The sequence below is a fragment of the Triticum aestivum genome, chromosome 7A, assembly GCF_018294505.1.
Source record: "Triticum aestivum cultivar Chinese Spring chromosome 7A, IWGSC CS RefSeq v2.1, whole genome shotgun sequence".
Taxonomy (NCBI): domain Eukaryota; kingdom Viridiplantae; phylum Streptophyta; class Magnoliopsida; order Poales; family Poaceae; genus Triticum; species Triticum aestivum.
Genome location: NC_057812.1, coordinates 690,170,290 through 690,190,700, shown reverse-complemented (window position 1 = coordinate 690,190,700; position 20,411 = coordinate 690,170,290). Strand labels below are relative to the sequence as shown.

Below are 20,411 nucleotides of genomic sequence, written 5' to 3'. Positions count from 1 at the left end.
TGAATTGTAGATCTTTTGGACATCCATCAGTGATCTTTTGGTGATCAAAATGTGCATTTCTCTGCTCGATTCTATGTTTGTGTGATGATCTACGTCCTTTTTATCTACATTGCATGCTAGTATAGATTTGAGGGACCGGATATAAGATACACGGATGTGGACGACCAGATTTGAGGAGTGCCCAGTCAATACCCGCGGGGGCGTCCGCGGGCGTTTGAGGACCCGGATTTGCAGGTTGCACCATCCGGTATGAAAGTAGTTGATACTCTCATGGTCTAAAAATTATCCATAAATTGACATTATTTGAGACGCCCGGCTGTAGATGCTTACGTTTTTAAATCTTCTCTGCAAAACGGGCTGCTAGATTTTGCGCGAATCTTCTCTGCAAAACACCTGTCACTGCTGACAAGGCGGCACATGACGCACCACGTGTTAACCTCGCTGTCAAGGTCAATTATATACAGTACATACACTCGGAAAAAGGGAAATGGTTCAACGGTCCAACAATTTGGACTTTGCGTCGCACGACTCTTTGGAGTTTGGGGCTCTCCACCACCACTCCCTCCCTCCCTCCCTCCGCCCCCCGACTCACTGCCCACTCCCCACCCGCGCGCCGCCGCGGCGATGGACTCGCTCCGCCTCCGGCCGTCCTCGCTCCGCTCCGCGCCCGGCGCCGCCGCCGCCCGCCGGCGAGGTGAGTGCCTCGTCTCCCCGCTCCCCGCCCCTCCGCGTGGTTGGTGTACTCCGTGTGATTGGCGCCTTTCAGTTAGCAGCTTTGACTAGATGCTGGCGCTGTACGAATGGTTGTAGTTAAGCGGGAGGAAGTGCTAGCTGACCTTACCGGATTCCGGGAGCGAAAGCGATGCCGGGGAGTGCGGTTCGTTGGGATGGGATAGGAGTGTTCTCCTAGTACGCCGCCCTTCTCCAGAATAGGAGTAGTAAGCCGAAAGGGGTCAGTGTTTTGTCACTGGTAATCGACTGGAGAAGTCGTGTCAAAGTGTTTGTACTCGCTACTCGCTAGCTCGGTGTCGCGGCGGATCAGGGCCGACGAAATGGATGTACCGGTAGGCGTAAATGAACCTGCAGACGACTTGAAATAGTTTGACCATTCGGTACTTTTGTTAATAGCTTAATACTGTATTTTTGGGGGAAATACAGCAGTTTCTTTGGCCACCTGGTACTTTTCTTCATGGTGAATGGAGAGGACGCATGTTTTTTGCCTGGTGAATTTTTAGCATGTACCAGGAGGATAGGTTGTGAATGGGGAAGAGATTTATGGTGCGATTTAAGTGACATGTTTTTAACTTGTTACTAAGGTTAGTAGATAACCTGTCTGTTTTTGTTGGAATGATTTGTCATGCTGTGTGCAAGGGCTGTGAAGTAGTACCAAGGTGATGCTGGGGCGTTTGTGGTTTCAGTTGAGCCAGTGTTTGGTTATGTCAGACACGAACGTATGCGCTGATGTATTCCTGATATGTTTGTATTAGTTTCATGCACAGTTCCTCTGCTATTGTAGTAGTACTGTATGCTCAGATGTTTTTTGCTTGTGTAAAATTCATTGCGGTCTGTAATCAAAAGCAGTTGTACAGTTGTACTACAACAAGTCTAGTGAGCGTTTCTGTGTTATCAGGCGCTTCCCGTCTTCTTTCGGCGCACATAACGGACTGACCTTACGGAAATGGAGTAGGCAAAATGTAAAAATAAATAAATCATTATCTTCTTGGCTGATCCTATTCAGTAGTGAAAGGACTAAGCAGACAATATATTTTCCAATATCTGAGTTCACATATTGTCACATACCTTGCATTATGGATGAAGTTCTTCAATCTTTGTTTCCTGAGTGCTTGACGTAGTTTTGAAATGTTGATTTTCCAGATCATATTCTACCATCATTCTGTTCCATCCAACGAAATGGTGAACGGCGAGTTTCTTTGTCCATCCAAGCGTCCAAAGGCCCTACTGTTGATCATTGTAAAAAATTCTTGGATTGGAAATATTCCAACCATAGGATATCACATCAATCGATAAATACTTCTGCAAATGCTGGCCAATCACTACAACCTGAAACTGAAGCACACGATCCTGCAAGCATCTGGAAGCCAATATCATCTTCTCTGGACGCGTTCTACAGGTTTTCTCGGCCGCATACCATAATAGGAACAGTTAAGTCATGTTGATGTTGCTTCATTTACATGAATCAAGAGCGTATAAGATCTCTTAATGAAGCTAGTATGCTTGGGCTGTGGCATGCTTTTACTCTCTCTGGATCTAAGAGAAAAATTCTTGTTTAGGCAGGCACTAAGCATAGTCTCAGTTTCCCTACTAGCGGTCGAGAGCTTATCTGACATTTCTCCCTTGTTCCTCACTGGTTTGCTGGAGGTACAACTTTGAGCAGCACTTTTCTTCTACAGTTATGGACTTGTATAAAAAATGATGCATTTTTGCTCCCATGTAGGCAGTGGTGGCCGCTCTTTTTATGAACATCTATATTGTTGGATTGAATCAGTTGTTCGACATTGAAATAGACAAGGTATTGTAGATTCATTGCAGTCTAAAATGTTTTGGTTGTGACTTTATAGTACTGCTTTCTATTATATCTGTTTCGAACGTCTATGGAACCTAATGTTGTTAACTTGCCAGGTTAACAAGCCAACTCTTCCACTAGCATCTGGGGAATACTCTCCTGCAATGGGGGTTGCAATAGTGTCAGTATTTGCTGCTATGGTAACGTCTTTTTAGACATTTATTACTGCTACAGTAACTATGTTTATTTGTCTGGAAAGAGATTTGGAAGTCTTATAGCTTATTTGGACATTTCCTTTCGATGTATTACTTAAGCATTTATCTTCTACTCCCTCCGTTCCTAAATATTTGTCTTTCTAGAGATTTCAAATGGACTACCACATACAAATGTATGTAGACATATTTTAGAGTGTAGATTCACTCATTTTGCTCCGTATGTAGTCACTTGTTGAAATCTTTAGAAAGATAAATATTTAGGAACGGAGGGAGTATATTACTCTTTGTAACTAATGATACTCCCAGACAATGAAATTAAGTAGCACAGTAAGAAACAAGTTCCTGCATAGGGACTTCTGAACTTTGATGGATATGCATGGTTGAGCACCTGCACTTAACAACACTTCCATTTCTCTTAAATCTAGTGAGGGTGTACATTATTGTCGCAGTTCTCCCGCTTCTATTTGCTAGTTACACGGCGGTGAATAAAATCTATTCCATTCATTTGTAGTTGCGATAATCTTGGAAGAATAATTTGATAGTTGATTTACTTAGGCTCTTTGCTGTCAGTCTGTCAGACTAACAGGAGCGTTGCTATTTGAACTGCAGAGCTTTGGCCTTGGATGGGTTGTTGGATCACCACCTCTGTTTTGGGCTCTTTTTATCAGCTTTGTTCTTGGAACTGCTTATTCAGTCAATGTAAGAGCTTACGTCTTTATGATCATCAACTCAGCACATATGACTTAGGTTCCCGTATATTCATATTTTCTGCGATTGTGTTGTTACCTACTCCCTCCGTTCACTATTATAAGATGTTTTGGATATTTCAATATGGACTACATACAGATTGAAATGAGTGAACAAACACACTACAACGCGTCTGTATACATCCGAATCAGAAAAAGCTAGAACATCTGATAATAGTGAATGGAGGGAGTATTTTGCTGTAATACAAAGCTTTAGAAGGACTAATATAGTAATAATAATCTACTTTTGAATGCTACTATAATCTAAGTGAAATGCTTATACCAGCCTTTTTTTTTACATTCACATGGGCCTGAAAGATGTGGATAACTGACATGCGTGGAACCCACCTATGAGACTATACCTGATCTGCACTTTTAATGGGCTAACATGTTACAGTGGAACACCTTGCTCGCTCTGCACTCTGCAGAACACTCAAATCTGATGGTATAAATGGGCCTCAAAACGTTTTGGGGGCTGGCATGTGGCATAGCCCAAAATTGACAGATAAAAATCACAGTGATATATGGAAATATTTGATGTGAAAGCATTTCGTCCATTAGTTCATATCCCTGCATAATTATCTGGAATATCATGGTATTTGGTGTGATATGTTGATACCCATTATTACCTAAGTAAACAGAGCCAACATTTCCATTTTTGTATTCTACAGCTGCCGTACTTTCGATGGAAGAGATTTGCTGTTGTTGCAGCACTCTGCATATTAGCAGTGCGTGCGGTGATTGTTCAACTGGCATTTTTTCTCCACATTCAGGTAAGTCTTCTTCGGATGATCTATTTGAAAACAGAAGCAACTTATAGTAAGACATAATGTTCTGTTTGGAACTGTAATTTCATTTTGATGTGTCTTGTTCTATGAACATCACATGGTAACTGCTACATATGATTTATGCTGTGTTGCCTTGTCTTTCTTTCAGACATTTGTTTTCAGAAGGTCGGCAGTCTTCTCAAAGCCATTGATATTTGCAACTGCTTTCATGACATTCTTCTCAGTTGTAATAGCATTATTCAAGGTAACGAAATCTAGTTTCTGTACTGCATTACTGCAGCTAAAGTGATTTGCTAATTGAATGCTCATAAATATCCTTTCATGGTTTGCTAACACAGTGCTCATTTGTTGATTGCTTTTGATACAAACAATGTTCCCTTGAGAAATTTTGTTTTTTTCCTGCAGGATATACCCGATATTGAAGGGGACCGCATCTTTGGAATTCAATCTTTTAGTGTTAGATTAGGTCAAAGCAAGGTTAGTAGTAAATAAAAAACATTGCTATTTTGCTAAGAAACTTACTGTTGTGGTTGCTGATTTAAACTCCCACACAGGTTTTCTGGACTTGTGTTGGTCTACTTGAGGTTGCCTACGGTGTTGCGATACTGATGGGGGTAACTTCTTCCAGTTTGTGGAGCAAATCTCTAACTGTACGCCACAACATCTCATAGATTTCCACTGCAATGTCCATCATTAAATTTAAATTATCCATTTTTTGCCAACCAAACAATTTGAGTATTAGGCTTTGTTCTGAATTGATTACCACCATGGAGCTAACATCTCCAGTCATCTGTAGAAGGCTTTTATTTCTCTTATGATTGAGAAGTAGTTATGGAAATTAATATGGCTTTATTATGGAAATTTAACCTCTTTAAAATTCAAGATTGATCTGAGCCTTGTACCTTTGTTCTGTTTTAGCATTACAAGGTAAGTTAAACTTTTGTATCCATTTAAGCTTGCCCAAAACATAATAACAATTATATAATTAAAAAGGCTTAAACTTCTATAGGCTATTGTATAAGTGGTTGTTTGTAGTCCCGTTTATGAGCATGGGTTTTTGCAGGTCATGGGCCATGCAATCCTCGCCAGCATCTTGTGGAGCAGCGCACGGTCCATCGATTTGACAAGCAAAGCTGCGATAACATCCTTCTACATGCTCATCTGGAGGGTAAGTGCTGACATCAACACCAGTTCCCCGACCTTTTGCCGCATCCTTCTCAAATAAAATTCCTTGTACTGTCCAAACATATTCAATCAGTTCACCTTCCGCGCCTTGTGGATCCTGGAATGACACACCCTGTTGACTGATATTCACCCCCCTCACATGGCTCCGCAGCTATTCTACGCGGAGTACCTGCTCATCCCTCTGGTGAGATGAGGACCGACAAGCAGCCCCACGGAAGAACTTCAGTGCCGGAGTAAAGCTGTGCTGTGCCCAATAAAACTCCCCGAGCCTTGCCCCGGTACATCGTTGATTTTCCAGCCATGGATGGTGGGATCACCTAGATGGACAACCTCCCCATGTACCCGAGCTGGGCCAGGTGAGCTGTAGTTAGTGATGCTAGCAACAACTCCTGCAGCAGGCACACGGCTGCCTGGAAAATAAGGCTCCCCACTCCAACTCCAACTACATTCTGCTGTACGTTTTAGAACTTGTGAATTTTGCTCTGGTTCGTTGTTGTTGTCTAGGATGTTTGGAACATTGCGCACAAACTTTCTTAAATCTTACCAGGAGGGGTGAAAATTGGCAAAATTGGTCCCTTTTATGAAGTTTGAACCCTCCTCTAAAATCTTAACAAGCAAACATAACCATTCTGTACAACACAAGGTTATCTGGCGCTGAACTTGACAGTCAACGTCTATGGCCTACTCTTTTGCCTTTTGGCGATATCTATGAACCTCCTTGCAAAGTGGGTTTCTTCATCATTATTCCGTGTTGCTGCCGCATGATTAAATTGTAACGAAACTTCTTCTGCAATTTACCTGAAATGAACCAGAGAAAATGAAAATAAGCTCTCAACCATCGGAAACGGGTGAATATGGCTGCAGCATGGATCATAATGTTATGTACGTACCAGTTTTACGTCTGAAAGGCATGGCAGCAGCCCAGCTGAACCAAAAGAATAAAATTGTATCAGGCCTTCTGAAAAGGACAGGCTAAGGTTATGCATTATGCACAAGAATGTAAGAGTGAAGTAGCGTCACCTGCCCCGAGCAGCACTCTCCTCCTGCCTCAAGCATGCCGGGACAGAGTCAGAGTCAGACCCTTGAAGGAAAAGAAATTACAACGGTTAAACGTGTGCCGGGGCGAGCAAACTGTATGCTTACAACAGAGGTAAGTGTCTGTCAAACAATGTTCTATGGAAACAAACACTATAGCTAAAAAGATAGCAATTCCCCATGCAAGATAAGTGGTCTAGACCTATATGCCTGATATGCACCACTGTGAAAGATGGAACACCTCTATGCTTCCAATACTGCCATAATGTGTTTCTAATCACAGATAGGGCTGTATATCGGTCAATTTGGCAGTCCCCCTTCCCCATATCATTGAACTTGTACTCCCTCCGTTCTAAATTAGTTGACTTGAATTTGTCTAAATACGGATGTATCTATACTTGTTTAATGTCTATATACATTCGTGTCTAGATAAATATGGGTCAAGTAATTTGGAACGGAGGAAGTAGGTGTCAGCCAAACATTAAAGAAAAAAAACTAGGAAGGCTGCTGTGAATCTACGTAATTCCAGCAGGCGCAAAAGACACTCTAATAGTGTTCTATTACCTGCAGCAACACGAAACGGAAAATGCAGGAAAATGTGCGAGGATAGGGTACAAAGGAACATGTGTGGAACACCTACAGTGTTTCTATATATGTACGGCCATAATATGCAAATATCACACTTCTTATTTCTTAACGGTACACGTATTGGAAATTTGCGCCTTTCGTGCTAAAACTATCAGGAAACCACAGGAGGCCATCAGGTTCAGGAACTCAGTTTCAATTTTGAATGTGCTTTGCCAATGCTGGTGCTGGTAAGTGATAACCAGGCCAAAAGACCTTGCGAAGGTAGACGTAGAGATGTATTAGCAGAAAAGGTACACCATTGTGCGTCCATATACTAATATTAAGGAAATCGATTTGTTTAAGCAGAGTATCTTCGAAATAGCTCTTATCCCTTTCTCAACATTGTGCAAGATGTGAACTGCGGTGCCAAGGTGGCATTATAATTCAAAGCAAAGTAATCAAATAACAACAAGATAAAAAAATATGCTTACGGCTGCTTGAAGGATCATACTGCCATGCATGGACTAAGTGGGAAGAGCGCACGATCAGCTGGTTTGGTGGCTCCGGCATATCGAATTCACCGGATTCCACAACCTTCCTCCGTCGCAGGTCCACGGCAAAGATGCAGGAGCCGAGGAAGAAGTAGAGCTTGTCCGGGTCCGCGGGGTCGAGAAGCGCAAGCGCGGGGATGCTCCCTGGCAGCATGGCGTCGAGGTAGCTCTCATCGGCCCAGATGTCCGGCAAGGGCACGCGGCGCTCGGGGTTCCATTTACCAGCCTCGGTGAGCGCCCACGTGCTCACCACCGGGCGGCGGGATCGCCATGGATCTGCACGTACCTCAGCCTTCCGCTGCTCGCCTTCACGCAGCTGTGGGAGGCCCTGTTGGCCAAATTTGCCACTTTTCCCGGAAGCGGGTCGATGATCGTCGGAAGCGGGACGTGTAGCAGCTCCGGCTTGTCGGAGTAGGGGTCACAGGCGAGGAGGCCGTACGAGAGCTCCACCCACCAGAGCATCCCTCCGTGGGAGACGACCCCCTCGCAGAACCACTGCCGGTGCAGCTGCGGCGAGTAGGCGAGCTCCGTCACGGCCCACTTGTACTGCCCCACCGTGTAGCGGAGGAGCGTGGCACGGCCGGAGCCGTCGCCGGAGGGCTGGAGCTCGGCGACCACGCAGCTGTCGCCCCTCGTCATTAGGCCGACATTGGCGTCGTCGAAGCCCATGGGGCAGTCGTGCTCGCGGAAACAGGTGGCCTCACCTGTGCGCGCGTGGCAGAGGTGGTAGGTGACCTCCCCGCCAGGCTCCGTGGCGCAGAGGAGGAGCAGGCTGGAGGGGTCCGCAGCGGCGACGTAGGGGTAGCTGGGGAGGCAGGGCGGCGGGGAGATGCGGAGCGGCACGGTGAGGATTGAGGCGCGCGGGAGCTCGTCGCAGGCGACGGAGACGTCGGCGCCCGGCGGGAAGGTGCGCTTCGCCTCCTTGTCCTTCACAACTTTAGGGATTCGAGCCAGGATGGACCACCGCTCCGGCGGCGGCGGCGGCAGCATGACTGGCCCGGAGGGATTTGATCGATTAGGGTTAGGCCAACTCCAATGCTGGACCCTGATTCGTCCGAGTCTGTCCGTTCTGGTCCAAACTATTCCTCAAAATTATTATCCGTCTTGACCCATTTCGGGCATAAATTTTGGTCGGGCTTTGCGGTAGACACGCACGCGCCGTCTCGCCATTCGCCTAGGGCCCGCGTGTCAGCCATCCAACTACCTCCCACCGATCCCATTAAATCCATATGAATGGATGGGCCCGCCGGTCAGCCAGCCAGCCGCGTCAGGGTGCATCCTTTTTTGTGGTGAAGCCGTGGACCCCTCAGCCAGCCAGCCAGGCCAGTCCACTTCCACTTCCTCACCCCGTCTCCCCGTCATTGCTCCCTTCGTGTCCGACACCAAACCCTAGCCTAGCGCAGCACCCCACCTCGCTCCCCGCCAGCCGCCACGATGGGCTTTTGGAAGTGGGTGACAGGCAAGAAGGGCAAGCACGACCGCGAGACGGGCCCGTCATTCGCCTCGCCTGGAAGCGTGGCCACCCACTCCACCTCGCATGACGCATTCTTAATCTCCCGTCCGGCGACTCCTGTACGCTTCTGCCCGTACATCAAGATGGAGGTCTGCCACCGGTACTGGCTGATTGGAACTCCGCTGTCGTGGTCCGATGCCCACCTCCCCAACGCGTGGCATCTGAGCCCGGATCGGATGCCGGACCATTTTGGGGGCCGCTGCCCCACCTCTGGAGTGAAGGAAATATGCCCTAGAGGCAATAATAAAGTTATTATTTATTTCCTTATAATCATGATAAATGTTTATTATTCATGCTAGAATTGTATTTACCGGAAACATAATACATGTGTGTGAATACATAGACAAACAAAGTGTCACTAGTATGCCTCTACTTGACTAGCTCGTTAATCAAAGATGGTTATGTTTCCTAACCATGAACAATGAGTTGTTATTTGATTAACGAGGTCACATCATTAGCAGAATGATCTGATTGACATGACCCATTCCATTAGCTTAGCACCCGATCGTTTAGTATGTTGCTATTGCTTTCTTCATGACTTATACATGTTCCTATGACTATGAGATTATGCAACTCCCGTTTACCGGAGGAACACTTTGGGTACTACCAAACGTCACAACGTAAATGGGTGATTATAAAGGAGTACTACAGGTGTCTCCAATGGTCGATGTTGGGTTGGCGTATTTCGAGATTAGGATTTGTCACTCCGATTGTCGGAGAGGTATCTCTGGGCCCTCTCGGTAATACACATCACATAAGCCTTGCAAGCATTACAACTAATATGTTAGTTGTGAGATGATGTATTACGGAACGAGTAAAGAGACTTACCGGTAACGAGATTGAACTAGGTATTGGATACCGACGATCGAATCTCGGGCAAGTAACATACCGATGACAAAGGGAACAACGTATGTTGTTATGCGGTCTGACCGATAAAGATCTTCGTAGAATATGTAGGAGCCAATATGGGCATCCAGGTCCCGCTATTGGTTATTGACCAGAGACATGTCTCGGTCATGTCTACATTGTTCTCGAACCCGTAGGGTCCGCACGCTTAAGGTTACGATGACAGTTATATTATGAGTTTATGCATTTTGATGTACCGAAGGTTGTTCGGAGTCCCGGATGTGATCACGGACATGACGAGGAGTCTCGAAATGGTCGAGACGTAAAGATTGATATATTGGAAGCCTATGTTTGGACATCGTAAGTGTTCCGGGTGAAATCGGGATTTTACCGGGTTACCGGGAGGTTACCGGAACCCCTCGGGAGCCATATGGGCCATCATGGGCCTTAGTGGAAAGGAGAAAGGGGCAGCCCAAGGTGGCTGCGCCTCTTTCCCCTCCCCTAGTCCTATTAGGACTAGGAGAAGGTGGCCGGCCCCCCTCTCTCCCTTCCCCTCCGAGGAATCCTAGTTGGACTAGGATTGGGGGGAGGAATCCTACTCCCAGAGGGAGTAGGACTCTCCTGCGCCTCCCTCTTTGGCCGGCGAGCCTCCCCTCCTCTCCTCCTTTATATACGGAGGCAGGGGCACCTCTAAACACACAAGTTGACACAAGTTGATCCACGTGATCGATTCCTTAGCCGTGTGCGGTGCCCCCTGCCACCATATTCCTCGATAATACTGTAGCGGAGTTTAGGCGAAGCCCTGCTGCTGTAGTTCATCAAGATCGTCACCACGCCGTCGTGCTGACGAAACTCTTCCCCGACACTTTGCTGGATCGGAGTCCGGGGATCGTCATCGAGCTGAACGTGTGCTCGAACTCGGAGGTGCCGTAGTTTCGGTGCTTGATCGGTTGGATCGTGAAGACGTACGACTACTTCCTCTACGTCGTGTCATCGCTTCCGCAGTCGGTCTGCGTTGGGTACGTAGACAACACTCTCCTCTCGTTGCTATGCATCACATGATCCTGTGTGCGCGTAGGAAAATTTTTGAAATTACTACGAAACCTAACAAGAACATCCTAAAATACCTGAAAAGGACTAAGGATATGTTTCTCGTATATGGAGGTGACAAAGAGCTCACCGTAAAAGGTTACGTTGATGCAAGCTTTGACACTGATCCGGACGATTCTAAATCGCAAACCGGATACGTGTTTACATTAAACGGTGGAGCTGTCAGTTGGTGCAGTTCTAAACAAAGCGTTGTAGCGGGATCTACATGTGAAGCGGAATACATAGCTGCTTCGGAAGCAGCAAATGAAGGAGTCTGGATGAAGGAGTTCATATCCGATCTAGGTGTCATACCTAGTGCATCGGGTCCAATGAAAATCTTTTGTGACAATACTGGTGCAATTGCCTTGGCAAAGGAATCCAGATTTCACAAAAGGACCAAACACATCAAGAGACGCTTCAACTCCATCCGGGATCTAGTCCAGGTGGGAGACATAGAGATTTGCAAGATACATACGGATCTGAATGTTGCAGATCCGTTGACTAAGCCTCTTCCACGAGCAAAACATGATCAGCACCAAAGCTCCATGGGTGTAAGATTCATTACAGTGTAATCTAGATTATTGACTCTAGTGCAAGTGGGAGACTGAAGGAAATATGCCCTAGAGGCAATAATAAAGTTATTATTTATTTCCTTATAATCATGATAAATGTTTATTATTCATGCTAGAATTGTATTTACCGGAAACATAATACATGTGTGAATACATAGACAAACAGAGTGTCACTAGTATGCCTCTACTTGACTAGCTCGTTAATCAAAGATGGTTAAGTTTCCTAACCATGAACAATGAGTTGTTATTTAATTAACGAGGTCACATCATTAGTAGAATGATCTGATTGACATGACCCATTCCATTAGCTTAGCACCCGATCGTTTAGTATGTTGCTATTGCTTTCTTCATGACTTATACATGTTCCTATGACTATGAGATTATGCAACTCCCGTTTACCGGAGGAACACTTTGGGTACTACCAAACGTCACAACGTAACTGGGTGATTATAAAGGAGTACTACAGGTGTCTCCAATGGTCGATGTTGGGTTGGCGTATTTCGAGATTAGGATTTGTCACTCCGATTGTCGGAGAGGTATCTCTGGGCCCTCTCGGTAATACACATCACATAAGCCTTGCAAGCATTACAACTAATATGTTAGTTGTGAGATGATGTATTACGGAACGAGTAAAGAGACTTGCCGGTAACGAGATTGAACTAGGTATTGGATACCGACGATCGAATCTCGGGCAAGTAACATACCGATGATAAAGGGAACAACGTATGTTGTTATGTGGTCTGACCGATAAAGATCTTCGTAGAATATGTAGGAGCCAATATGGGCATCCAGGTCCCGCTATTGGTTATTGACCAGAGACGTGTCTCGGTCATGTCTACATTGTTCTCGAACCCGTAGGGTCCGCACGCTTAAGGTTACGATGACAGTTATATTATGAGTTTATGCATTTTGATGTACCGAAGGTTGTTTGGAGTCCCGGATGTGATCACGGACATGACGAGGAGTCTCGAAATGGTCGAGACGTAAAGATTGATATATTGGAAGCCTATGTTTGGACATCGGAAGTGTTCCGGGTGAAATCGGGATTTTACCGGGTTACCGGGAGGTTACCGGAACCCCCCGGGAGCCATATGGGCCTTCATGGGCCTTAGTGGAAAGGAGAAAGGGGCAGCCCAAGGGGGCTGCGCGCCTCCCCCCTTCCCCTAGTCCTATTAGGACTAGGAGAGGTGGCCGGCCACCCCTCTCCCTCTTTCCCCCTTGGGAATCCTAGTTGGAATAGGATTGGGGGGGGGAGTCCTACTCCCGGTAGGAGTAGGACTCCTCCTGCGCCTCTCTCTCTTGGCCGGCGCCCCCTCCCGCCTTGGCTCCTTTATATACTGAGGTAGAGGCACCCCAAAGACACACAAGTTGACACAAGTTGATCCACGTGATCTATTCCTTAGCCGTGTGCGGTGCCCCCTGCCACCATATTCCTCGATAATACTGTAGTGGAGTTTAGGCGAAGCCCTGCTGCTGTAGTTCATCAAGATCGTCACCACGCCGTCGTGCTGACGGAACTCTGCCCCGACACTTTGCTGGATCGGAGTCCGGGGATCGTCATCGAGCTGAACGTGTGCTCAAACTCGGAGGTGCCGTAGTTTCGGTGCTTGATCGGTTGGATCGAGAAGACGTACGACTACTTCCTCTACGTCGTGTCATCGCTTCCGCAGTCGGTCTGCGTTGGGTACGTAGACAATACTCTCCCCTCGTTGCTATGCATCACATGATCTTGCGTGTGCGTAGGAAATTTTTTGAAATTACTACGAAACCCAACAGTGGCATCCGAGCCTAGGTTATTTATGTTGATGTTATATGCACGAGTAGAACACAAGTGAGTTGTGGACGATACAAGTCATACTGCCTAGCAGCATGTCATACTTTGGTTCGGCGGTATTGTTGGACGAGACGACCCGGACCAACCTTACGCGTACGCTTACGCGAGACCGGTTCCCTCGACGTGCTTTGCACAGAGATGGCTTGCGGGCGACTGTCTCTCCAACTTTAGTTGAACCAAGTATGGCTACGCCCGGTCCTTGCGAAGGTTAAAACGGAGTCTATTTGACAAACTATCGTTGTGGTTTTGATGCGTAGGTGAGATTGGTTCTTACTTAAGCCCGTAGCAGCCACGTAAAACATGCAACAACAAAGTAGAGGACGTCTAACTTGTTTTTGCAGGGCATGTTGTGATGTGATATGGTCAAGGCATGATGCTGAATTTTATTGTATGAGATGATCATGTTTTGTAACCGAGTTATCGGCAACTGGCAGGAGCCATATGGTTGTCGCTTTATTGTATGCAATGCAATCGCGATGTAATGCTTTACTTTATTACTAAACGGTAGTGATAGTCGTGGAAGCATAAGATTGGCGAGACGACAACGATGCTACGATGGAGATCAAGGTGTCGCGCCGGTGACGATGGTGATCATGACGGTGCTTCGGAGATGGAGATCACAAGCACAAGATGATGATGACCATATCATATCACTTATATTGATTGCATGTGATGTTTATATTTTTATGCATCTTATCTTGCTTTGATTGACGGTAGCATTATAAGATGATCTCTCACTAAATTATCAAGAAGTGTTCTCCCTGAGTATGCACCGTTGCCAAAGTTCGTCGTGCCCAGACACCACGTGATGATCAGGTGTGATAAGCTCTACGTCCATCTACAACGGGTGCAAGCCAGTTTTGCACACGCAGAATACTCAGGTTAAACTTGACGAGCCTAGCATATGCAGATATGGCCTCGGAACATGGAGACCGAAAGGTCGAGCGTGAATCATATAGTAGATATGATCAACATAACGATGTTCACCATTGAAAACTACTCCATCTCACGTGATGATCGGTCATGGTTTAGTTGATTTGGATCACGTAATCACTTAGAGGATTAGAGGGATGTCTATCTAAGTGGGAGTTCTTAAATAATATGATTAATTGAACTTAAATTTATCATGAACTTAGTACATGATAGTATCTTGCTTGTTTATGTTGATTGTAGATAGATGGCTCGTGCTGTTGTTCCGTTGAATTTTAATGCGTTCCTTGAGAAAGCAAAGTTGAAAGATGATGGTAGCAATTACACGGACTGGGTCCGTAACTTGAGGATTATCCTCATTGCTGCATAGAAAAATTACGTCCTGGAAGCACCGCTGGGTGCCAGGCCTGCTGCTGGAGCAACACCAGATGTTATGAACGTCTGGCAGAGCAAAGCTGATGACTACTCGATAGTTCAGTGTGCCATGCTTTACAGCTTAGAATCGGGACTTCAACGACGTTTTGAACGTCATGGAGCATATGAGATGTTCCAGGAGTTGAAGTTAATATTTCAAGCAAATGCCCGAATTGAGAGATATGAAGTCTCCAATAAGTTCTATAGCTGCAAGATGGAAGAGAACAGTTCTGTCAGTGAGCATATACTCAAAATGTCTGGGTATAATAATCACTTGATTCAATTGGGAGTTAATCTTCCGGATGATTGCGTTATTGACAGAATTCTCCAATCACTGCCACCAAGCTACAAGAGCTTCGTGATGAACTATAATATGCAAGGGATGAACAAGACTATTCCCGAGCTCTTCGCAATGCTGAAAGCTGCGGAGGTAGAAATCAAGAAGGAGCATCAAGTGTTGATGGTTAACAAGACCACTAGTTTCAAGAAAAAGGGCAAAGGGAAGAAAAAGGGGAACTTCAAGAAGAACGGCAAGCAAGTTGCTGCTCAAGAGAAGAAACCCAAGTCTGGACCTAAGCCTGAAACTGAGTGCTTCTACTGCAAGCAGACTGGTCACTGGAAGCGGAACTGCCCCAAGTATTTGGCGGATAAGAAGGATGGCAAGGTGAACAAAGGTATATGTGATATACATGTTATTGATGTGTACCTTACCAATGCTCGCAGTAGCACATGGGTATTTGATACTGGTTCTGTTGCTAATATTTGCAACTCGAAACAGGGGCTACGGATTAAGCGAAGATTGGCTAAGGACGAGGTGACGATGCGCGTGGGAAACGGTTCCAAAGTCGATGTGATCGCAGTCGGCACGCTACCTCTACATCTACCTTCGGGATTAATATTAGACCTAAGTAATTGTTATTTGGTGCCAGCGTTGAGCATGAACATTATATCTGGATCTTGTTTAATGCGAGACGGTTATTCATTTAAATCAGAGAATAATGGTTGTTCCATTTATATGAGTAATATCTTTTATGGTCATGCACCCTTGAAGAGTGGTCTATTCTTATTGAATCTCGATAGTAGTAATACACATATTCATAATGTTGAAGCCAAAAGATGCAGAGTTGATAACGAAAGTGCAACTTATTTGTGGCACTGTCGTTTAGGTCATATCGGTATAAAGCGCATGAAGAAACTCCATGCTGATGGACTTTTGGAACCACTTGATTATGAATCACTTGGTACTTGCGAACCGTGCCTCATGGGCAAGATGACTAAAACACCGTTCTCCGGTACTATGGAGAGAGCAACAGATTTGTTGGAAATCATACATACCGATGTATGTGGCCCGATGGATATTGAGGATCGTGGCGGATATCGTTATTTTCTCACCTTCATAGATGATTTAAGCAGATATGGGTATATATACTTAATGAAACATAAGTCTGAAACATTTGAAAAGTTCAAAGAATTTCAGAATGAAGTTGAAAATCATCGTAACAAGAAAATAAAGTTTCTACGATCTGATCGTGGAGGAGAATATTTGAGTTACGAGTTTGGTGTACATTTGAAAAACTGTGGAATAGTTTCGCAACTCACGCCACCCGGAACACCACAGCGTAATGGTGTGTCCGAACGTCGTAATCGTACTTTACTAGATATGGTGCGATCTATGATGTCTCTTACTGATTTACCGCTATCATTTTGGGGATATGCTTTAGAGACGGCCGCATTCACGTTAAATAGGGCACCATCAAAATCCGTTGAGACGACGCCTTATGAACTGTGGTTTGGCAAGAAACCAAAGTTGTCGTTTCTTAAAGTTTGGGGCTGCGATGCTTATGTGAAAAAGCTTCAACCTGATAAGCTCGAACCCAAATCGGAGAAATGTGTCTTCATAGGATACCCAAAGGAAACTGTTGGGTACACCTTCTATCACAGATCCGAAGGCAAAACATTCGTTGCTAAGAATGGATCATTTCTAGAGAAGGAGTTTCTCTCGAAAGAAGTGAGTGGGAGGAAAGTAGAACTTGACGAGGTAACTGTACCTGCTCCCTTACTAGAAAGTAGTTCATCACAGAAAACTGTTTCAGTGACACCTACACCAGTTAGTGAGGAAGCCAATGATAATGATCATGAAACTTCAGATCAAGATACTACTGAACCTCGTAGATCAACCAGAGTAAGATCCGCACCAGAGTGGTACGGTAATCCTGTTCTGGAGGTCATGCTACTAGATCATGATGAACCTACGAACTATGAAGAAGCGATGGTGAGCCCAGATTCCGCAAAGTGGCTTGAAGCCATGAAATCTGAGATGGGATCCATGTATGAGAACAAAGTGTGGACTTTGGTTGACTTGCCCGATGATCGGCAAGCAATTGAGAATAAATGGATCTTCAAGAAGAAGACTGACGCTGATGGTAATGTTACTGTCTACAAAGCTCGACTTGTCGCAAAAGGTTTTCGGCAAGTTCAAAGGATTGACTACGATGAGACCTTCTCACCCGTAGCGATGCTTAAGTCTGCCCGAATCATGTTAGCAATTGCCGCATTTTATGGTTATGAAATTTGGCAGATGGATGTCAAAACTGCATTCCTGAATGGATTTCTGGAAGAAGAGTTGTATATGATGCAACCAGAAGGTTTTGTCGATCCAAAGGAAGCTAACAAAGTGTGCAAGCTCCAGCGATCCATTTATGGACTGGTGCAAGCCTCTCGGAGTTGGAATAAACGTTTTGATAGTGTGATCAAAGCATTTGGTTTTATACAGACTTTCGGAGAAGCCTGTATTTACAAGAAAGTGAGTGGGAGCTCTGTAGCATTTCTGATATTATATGTGGATGACATATTACTGATTGGAAATGATATAGAATTTCTGGATAGCATAAAGGGATACTTGAATAAAAGTTTTTCAATGAAAGACCTCGGTGAAGCTGCTTACATATTAGGCATTAAGATCTATAGAGATAGATCAAGACGCTTAATTGGACTTTCACAAAGCACATACCTTGACAAGATTTTGAAGAAATTCAAAATGGATCAAGCAAAGAAAGGATTCTTGCCTGTATTACAAGGTGTCAAATTGAGTAAGACTCAATGCCCGACCACTGCAGAAGATAGAAAGAATATGAAAGATGTTCCCTATGCATCAGCCATAGGCTCTATCATGTATGCAATGCTGTGTACCAGACCTGATGTGTGCCTTGCTATAAGTTTAGCAGGGAGGTACCAAAGTAATCCAGGAGTGGATCACTGGACAGCAAATGAAGGAGTCTGGATGAAGGAGTTCATATCCGATCTAGGTGTCATACCTAGTGCATCGGGTCCAATGAAAATCTTTTGTGACAATACTGGTGCAATTGCCTTGGCAAAGGAATCCAGATTTCACAAAAGGACCAAACACATCAAGAGACGCTTCAACTCCATCCGGGATCTAGTCCAGGTGGGAGACATAGAGATTTGCAAGATACATACGGATCTGAATGTTGCAGACCCATTGACTAAGCCTCTTCCACGAGCAAAACATGATCAGCACCAAGGCTCCATGGGTGTTAGAATCATTACAGTGTAATCTAGATTATTGACTCTAGTGCAAGTGGGAGATTGAAGGAAATATGCCCTAGAGGCAATAATAAAGTTATTATTTATTTCCTTATAATCATGATAAATGTTTATTATTCATGCTAGAATTGTATTTACCGGAAACATAATACATGTGTGTGAATACATAGACAAACAAAGTGTCACTAGTATGCCTCTACTTGACTAGCTCGTTAATCAAAGATGGTTATGTTTCCTAACCATGAACAATGAGTTGTTATTTGATTAACGAGGTCACATCATTAGCAGAATGATCTGATTGACATGACCCATTCCATTAGCTTAGCACCCGATCGTTTAGTATGTTGCTATTGCTTTCTTCATGACTTATACATGTTCCTATGACTATGAGATTATGCAACTCCCGTTTACCGGAGGAACACTTTGGGTACTACCAAACGTCACAACGTAACTGGGTGATTATAAAGGAGTACTACAGGTGTCTCCAATGGTCGATGTTGGGTTGGCGTATTTCGAGATTAGGATTTGTCACTCCGATTGTCGGAGAGGTATCTCTGGACCCTCTCGGTAATACACATCACATCAGCCTTGCAAGCATTACAACTAATATGTTAGTTGTGAGATGATGTATTACGAAACGAGTAAAGAGACTTGCCGGTAACGAGATTGAACTAGGTATTGGATACCGACGATCGAATCTCGGGCAAGTAACATACCGATGATAAAGGGAACAACGTATGTTGTTATGCGGTCTGACCGATAAAGATCTTCGTAGAATATGTAGGAGCCAATATGGGCATCCAGGTCCCGCTATTGGTTATTGACCAGAGACGTGTCTCGGTCATGTCTACATTGTTCTCGAACCCGTAGGGTCCGCACGCTTAAGGTTACGATGACAGTTATATTATGAGTTTATGCATTTTGATGTACCGAAGGTTGTTCGGAGTCCCGGATGTGATCACGGACATGACGAGGAGTCTCGAAATGGTCGAGACATAAAGATTGATATATTGGAAGCCTATGTTTGGACATCGGAAGTGTTCCGGGTGAAATCGGGATTTTACCGGGTTACCGGGAGGTTATCGGAACCCCCCGGGAGCCATATGGGCCTTCATGGGCCTTAGTGGAAAGGAGAAAGGGGCAGCCCAAGGGGGCTGCGCGCCTTCCCCCTTCCCCTAGTCCTATTAGGACTAGGAGAGGTGGCCGGCCACCCCTCTCCCTCTTTCCCCCTTGGGAATCCTAGTTGGAATAGGATTGGGGGGGGAGTCCTACTCCCGGTAGGAGTAGGACTCCTCCTGCGCCTCTCTCTCTTGGCCGGCGCCCCCTCCCCCCTTGGCTCCTTTATATACTGAGGTAGAGGCACCCCAAAGACACACAAGTTGACACAAGTTGATCCACGTGATCTATTCCTTAGCCGTGTGCGGTGCCCCCTGCCACCATATTCCTCGATAATACCGTAGCGGAGTTCAGGCGAAGCCCTGCTGCTGTAGTTCATCAAGATCGTCACCACGCCGTCGTGCTGACGGAACTCTTCCCCGACACTTTGCTGGATCGGAGTCCGGGGATCGTCATCGAGCTGAACGTGTGCTCGAACTCGGAGGTGCCGTAGTTTCGGTGCTTGATCGGTTGGATCGAGAAGACGTATGACTACTTCCTCTACGTCGTGTCATCACTTCCGCAGTCGGTCTGCGTTGGGTACGAAGACAATACTCTCCCCTCGTTGCTATGCATCACATGATCTTGCGTGTGCGTAGGAAATTTTTTGAAATTACTACGAAACCCAACATGGAGATCACCTCCCTACATCGACCTGACCAAGGATGATGACTACGAGGATGGTGGCGCCTGAAGACGGCGACATCATCGACAGCGCGGGCGGGCGGCAGATCTACCTTTTTAAGTTTCTTTTTAAAATTCGAACTTAAGTACTATGTGCGGGCCGTGACGAAGATGTGAACAGTTTAATTGAGTTTGTTATATATATATTATGTTTTAAGCTATTTTGAAATGCCTTCTTTGGGTTTTTAAGGTGTAATGC

The 20,411-nt window shown here is 45.3% G+C and overlaps 1 protein-coding gene and 1 pseudogene across 1 annotated transcript; one reads left to right on the top strand and one right to left on the bottom strand.

Moving 5' to 3' along the window:
- Window positions 1-513: 513 nt before the first annotated feature.
- LOC123149361 (probable homogentisate phytyltransferase 1, chloroplastic) lies at window positions 514-6,026 on the top strand. The gene is made up of 12 exons (XM_044569001.1): window positions 514-694; window positions 1,876-2,162; window positions 2,296-2,379; window positions 2,456-2,530; window positions 2,641-2,724; window positions 3,349-3,438; window positions 4,157-4,258; window positions 4,422-4,517; window positions 4,679-4,750; window positions 4,828-4,923; window positions 5,337-5,441; window positions 5,610-6,026. The coding sequence occupies exons 1-12, from the start codon at window positions 625-627 to the stop codon at window positions 5,649-5,651; spliced, it is 1,203 nt and encodes a 400-aa protein (XP_044424936.1). The 5' UTR covers window positions 514-624; the 3' UTR covers window positions 5,652-6,026.
- Window positions 6,027-6,029: 3 nt separating this feature from the next.
- On the bottom strand, window positions 6,030-8,649 carry LOC123149360 (uncharacterized; annotated as a pseudogene).
- Window positions 8,650-20,411: the final 11,762 nt, after the last annotated feature.